We start from the raw sequence: 6,011 nt of genomic DNA, 5'->3' as shown, positions 1-6,011 counted from the left end.
GTAACATTTATAGAGAAAATAATTATAACTGTCTGTAATCAATTACATATCCAATGTAATTGATTATTTCAAAAAAGTAATCGACTATATTATCATTTCAATCGATTAAAGTGTTCTTCCCAACATCTGAAAAACTTTCAAGGATAATGCAATCAATTAGATTCTTGATTTAATCAATTAAAATGTTCTTGATCACTTTTGGAAACACCTTTAAGAACGAAATAATCAACTATGATCACCTGGTAATCGATTAAAGCAAAGACTCATGAAAAATCAAGCATGGTCTCAACTAAATTATGTAATCAATTACGATTAACTAGTAATCGATTAAACCGAAACTAAAATATTTCTATAAACTATAATAACTTGTGTAATCGATTACAATCAGTCTTGTAGTCGATTAAAATAGAGAGTTTTATGCACCGAAGAAGTTCCTAACTTTAGAAATAATCTTCCTACTTCTACATGTTAATGCATGATATACTTATGAAAAAATAGAAATTAAGATGCAATAATCAATATAAATGTCACTCAAAGAGATTATATTGTTATGTATTTATTGTATTTTTTTATTTGGTTCTTCCCACAAGATTCAATTAGGGAGAGACAATAAAAATTGAAAAAAAAAACATGTAGATTTTCATGGTTCTTCAACAAGAACCAAACTTTAAGTATGAAAATCTTGTGGGTAGCGTAGCTAGACCTTAAAAAAACAAATATTCAGTTTAAGATCTTTCTCCAAAATCAACTATTGAAGATGGTCTAACCTCTTGAGAGGTATACAAAAGACCAAATGAAGGGAGAGAAAACCAATCTTTAGTTTTAGAAATGACTAATGAGATTAAAAGGAGAAAAAAAAAAGTCAAACTAACATTTATACCTCTCCTGATATCTATTATTTCCTCAGTTCCTTTTTAATTTGACTATAACGCATTAAAAAGTTTAAAAAACTATTTTGGTAAACCGATACCATGCATTGAACTCACTCGAATAAATTGTAAGTCATAAAAATCATTATAAAGTCAAAACTAAGCTCTTTAAATCTTAAAATGTTCTTTAAATCTTCTTTGTAAGTTCAAATAAATCTTTCCACTTTCAATGAGGCTCACACCACATGAACCAGTGCCGTTTACAGACCAACGACAATAATAAATCCAATTGAAGACTGACTTCATACAGAAAATGAGAAGTACATAAATTGGCAGTATTGCCGTTCATAAACAAAAGCCACAGGTTGACCTCTAACTGTAAAGATCATCTTCATCGGCTCCACCAGCACTTGCAAAAGGGTCGGATGCAGCCCCGGCACCAGCAGCAGCACCAACAGAGCTGGTATTTGCAAAAGTGAAGTCAGATCCAAACCCTCTCGACTGCTGCAATGTTTGTGCAAAAGCCTGGTACTTGCGAATGTCAGCATCACTTACACTCCTTCGTGCATACTTCATTGATTCTTCAAAATGAGCTGCTTTGATTTCAGCTACCTCTTCCTCTTCAATATCCTCTTCCATGGCCTCAGGGTTTTCTCTTTTCCTCCTTTCTCTCTCAATGTCCTGCCAAGACAAGTTACGAAAACAAATTAGCTTTAGATTGAATCGGGTTAAAAATACTGAGGAGTGCTAACAACACATTAATTAACACACCTTTTTGAACTCACTCTCTAAATAATAAAATAATATTGATTGAAAGAAAAACCACATCAAGAAAGAGACTCAACAAACCAACAAAAAATTGTGATTTCCAACAAATTTCAATCAATAGTAGGGAGTGTTCAAAATAATGTGTTAAAAGAGTGTGTTTCTAACATTTCTCAAATATTCTCAAGTTGTCAAGGCACAGTAGTGAAGAACACAGAAAAAGGTGCCCCCCTAAGTTTACCTTCTCAATGTTCTCTCTTATAGCATACTTGCATGCACGTTGGCAAATTTCAGTAATATCTGCACCACTGAAGCCTTGAGTATACTTGGCAAGAGCTCTAAGGTCAACATCTTTTGAAACGGGAGATTTTCTCAAGCAAGCTTTAAATATCTGATGGCGGGAATCCTCATCTGGAAGTGGGATATAAATCAATTGGTCCAGACGACCTGGTCGCAGAAGTGCAGGATCTATAATGTCTGGTCGATTAGTGGCCCCAATGATGAACACAGTTTTCTTTGCTGACATGCCATCCATCTCTGTAAGCAATTGGTTCAACACCCTGTCAGCAGCACCACCAGCATCTCCTACACTGCTGCCTCTCTGCAAGATGAAGCACACAAGTTTCCAACACAGCTAACGAGAAAAGACATTACTGAAGTCTTAAGTACTAAGGCACACTAATTACTGTATTCTAATTTATTTAAATGAACACAGAAATGCCTAAGAAACAAATAACTTTTATCTGATGTCCAAGTCATAGCTTATAGTGTGGTACAAACCTGAGTTGCAATAGAGTCGAGTTCATCAAAGAAAAGGACACATGGAGCAGAACCACGAGCTTTGTCAAAAATCTCCCTCACATTTGCCTCACTTTCTCCAAACCACATTGTGAGTAGCTCAGGACCTTTGACACTGATGAAATTTGCCTGACATTCATTGGCAATAGCTTTTGCCAAAAGGGTTTTACCACAACCAGGGGGACCATAGAAAAGAACCCCCTTGGAAGGTGACATTCCAAACTTCTCAAATTTTTCCGGGTGTTCCACTGGATATTGAACAGTCTGAGAAAGAGAACATTTATTAAAACCTAGACAACAATGAGAGAAAACAAGTAGAGATGTAGCTCAATGCAGGAGCTCAATTTACCTCTTGGAGTTCTCTCTTCACATTTTCAAGACCACCAATGTCTTCCCAACTGACATTAGGCACTTCAACAACCTGGTTCATTAGTAAAATCAAGGTTACATACACATCAAAGTTTGAAAGCCTAATCACAAGAGTGTCAACAGAGGAGGGAGGAACAAAACGACAGAAAGCTATAAGAAACTGCTAAAATGCTTACTGTTTCTCGGAGAGCAGAAGGATTGCTTGTCCCAAGAGCAGTCTGGAAATGCTCATTTGTCACTGCCATTGAGTTCAGTATCTCAGCATCAATGGTCTCATCTTCCAAGTCAATGACATCCATTTTCTCTCTGATGCACTGAAGAGCAGCTTCAGTACACAAAGCAGCCAAATCAGCACCAACATATCCATGAGTATCCTTAGCAATCCTTTCTAAATCAACCTGTAAATTACACAATGAACAACCTTCTCAGATTTCAGAACATTCAAATCAAACCACAACTTAGGGAGAAAGATTTGATCCTTACATCTTCAGCAAGCTTCATATTTTTTGTATGGATACGAAGAACCTCTAGACGCCCAACTTCATCTGGTACACCAATATCAATCTCCCGATCAAATCTTCCAAACCTCCTAAGAGCAGGGTCAATGCTATTGGGACGATTCGTGGCTCCAATAACAATTACATGTGCACGGGATTTAAGCCCATCCATGAGGGTCAAGAGTTGGGAAACAATTCTCCTCTCAACCTCCCCATGAGTCTTTTCACGCTTTGGAGCTATTGAATCTATCTCATCAATGAAGATAATAGAGGGTGCATTCTTCTCAGCTTCCTCAAATGCCTTCCTCAGATTGCTTTCACTCTCACCAGCCAATTTTGACATGATCTCAGGGCCATTAATGCAGAAAAAGAAGGCACCAGTTTCATTTGCAACAGCCCGAGCAATTAAAGTCTTACCAGACCCAGGTGGTCCATATAGAAGAATTCCTTTTGGTGGCTTAACACCAATAGATTTGAACAATTGTGGATGCCTCAATGGCAGTTCCACCAGTTCCCGAATCTGCGCCATCTGCTTTCTAACACCACCAACATCATCATAACCAACCTCATCTAATCGATTCTCATCTTCCCTTTTAACAGGCTCTCCCTCACAGAAGATCTCAGTGTCAGGAGCAACAACACAGTACTCAGCAGGATCAGTTTCAATAACCTTGAACTCCACACTTCTCATCCCCCCTCTCACAAGGAACATATCACCCTTCCTCACTGGCCTATATGCCTCAAGGAAATAAGCTGAAAAAGTAAAACAGGACTTAATGCATAGTTGAATTAACTTATTTTTATAGAAATAATTACTTGCTTAAGCAGCTTCCTCATACACTTCTGAAAAGAAAAAAAATACTACTCCCTCGTTTTACTTTTAATTTATTACTATGCTATGGCAAGCCTCACTTGGTCACCATTTTACATGCTTAGTATTCAAAACAAAAATAGAATGCAACAGAATATATATCCTGCCAATTTAACTTCACAGAAGAGATTTGTTTCTTCACCTATGCAGTAAAATTAGAGAAGCCATCCATTACTTATTAAAATTTGGATGAACTTCTCCATAAACACTTACAGGCAGGAGAAGAAAATAAATGGAGCTTCTCCATCAATTATTTTTATCTATATTAAAGCCATTGATTATTTATTAAAACTCTTATCCATAAACACTCCTAAGAACATCTCCGATGCGGGTGCTTAAATGAGTTGCTTAACAAATTTTTCCATTAGAGCTGATGACTTGGCATTGAATTGCTTATATAAGCAACCATTGCTTAATTGATTATTTCCAAAACAAGAACAATTTTTTCGATCCAAAATTTAATGTGACTCAAAGTTAAGTATTTACTCTAGCAACTTTAGCATTGGAGTAAAGTTTTACGTTCTTAAATCTAAGTGGCATTGTAGGTTCACAAATTTAAGATAAGAAACACATTTAAGCAGTCATGCAGATGCTTTAATACACTCTTCCTAAAATGAACTGAGATTCTCCTATGCACTCAATTCACTTCATAAATGCTTGTTAATAAGTTTATCCAATCAAAGACCTAAGATAATTAACTTCCGTTTCTTCTAAAGCAATCATCTAAGCATCTTATCAACAAACCCTTCGAAAACAGTAACTTAAACTCACGTTTCAAGTACGCATCGAAGAGATTCCCAGTAACCCCTTCAATGGTATCATCCACGGGAAGAATGTGCACACGCTTTCCGTACTTTACATCAGCGCACTGGTGAACGGAAACAACGTCTCCAAGCCTAACCCTAAGGTTGTTCCTCACAACCTTGTTCATCCGTATCTTCGGCTCCTCGCACGTCTCATCGGCAAGCGCAATACAAATAGTATCTTTTCTCTTCTTCCCCTAAACCACAAAAAAAAAAAAATGTTATCTAAAATAATTTCCGTTCATTTCCGTTTCCTCTCACACAGTGAGTTCAGTGGTTTACCTTGAGCAGAATAGTATCACCACGGAAGAGCTGGAGCTTCTCCATGGTGTTGGGATGAAGTGCGACGACGGAGTTGTCATCGTTTACAGCCTCATCAACAACGAGCCGGTTCGGCGCCTTCTTGCGCTCAAGGATCGCGGTGCTGAAGTCTCTTTTCGTACCCTTACTGAAGAAACAGAATCAGTTAGATTCATAGTAAAAAGAAAGAAAAACGATTGAATTGAGATCTGAAAAAGAAGAGGAATCTTACGCATCGGAGGAGGAAGACTCAGGTTGGTTGGCCATGATGGAAATGAAGAGAGTGGAAAGAAAATGAATGAGTAAAAAGAAAAGGGATCTGAAAGTTGGGAAGATGGGTAAGTCAGTGGATATTTATGAAGTGAGGGAATGGGAAAGCTTCTTTCCTGTTACCTAACAAAAATAAAAGAAGAAGCATGTAATTTGTTATTTTGCTTTTAAAATTAAGTTTATTGGATGATAAAACTTGCTGATTATTTTAAGAATTTTGTATATTCTAGAATAATGGAGATGTTTCAGAGAGAATGAAATATGTCACGTAGCTGGGAGTATATTGAATTAAAATTTTAAAAAATTATTTTTACATAATTTTGTTTTTGAATTTTAAAATATTAGGTAAAAATATAATAACTTTTAAGACTTATATGATTATGATTAGATTTTGTATTTTGAATTTTAATAAATTGAAAATAAAAGAATTCATAACATTTGAAACAATTTTATGGATTTACCACATTAA

The 6,011-nt window shown here is 36.2% G+C and overlaps 1 protein-coding gene across 1 annotated transcript; it reads right to left on the bottom strand.

The window, feature by feature from the left end:
• Positions 1-1,036: 1,036 nt before the first annotated feature.
• Positions 1,037-5,721, bottom strand: LOC100806067 (cell division cycle protein 48 homolog). Its single transcript, XM_003535113.4, has 9 exons — positions 5,505-5,721; positions 5,255-5,420; positions 4,941-5,169; positions 3,285-4,051; positions 2,978-3,199; positions 2,782-2,853; positions 2,415-2,696; positions 1,876-2,235; positions 1,037-1,550 (listed from the first exon to the last, which is right to left on the bottom strand). The coding sequence occupies exons 1-9, from the start codon at positions 5,537-5,539 to the stop codon at positions 1,242-1,244; spliced, it is 2,442 nt and encodes an 813-aa protein (XP_003535161.1). The 5' UTR covers positions 5,540-5,721; the 3' UTR covers positions 1,037-1,241.
• Between the last annotated feature and the right edge of the window lie 290 nt (positions 5,722-6,011).

Source organism: Glycine max, chromosome 10 (assembly GCF_000004515.6).
Source record: "Glycine max cultivar Williams 82 chromosome 10, Glycine_max_v4.0, whole genome shotgun sequence".
NCBI lineage: Eukaryota > Viridiplantae > Streptophyta > Magnoliopsida > Fabales > Fabaceae > Glycine > Glycine max.
Note: the sequence above shows the minus strand (reverse complement) of the source record. Positions and strands in the feature narration are given on the sequence as shown.

Coding starts and splice junctions, on each gene's coding strand:
- LOC100806067 (XM_003535113.4), bottom strand. CDS start 5,539: ATGGCCAACCAACCTGAGTCTTCCTCCTCCGATGC. Junction 4,052..4,940: donor CTTCGATGCGTACTTGAAAC/GTGAGTTTAAGT, acceptor TTACTTTTTCAG/CTTATTTCCTTGAGGCATAT. Junction 2,697..2,781: donor TGAAGAGAGAACTCCAAGAG/GTAAATTGAGCT, acceptor TCTCTTTCTCAG/ACTGTTCAATATCCAGTGGA.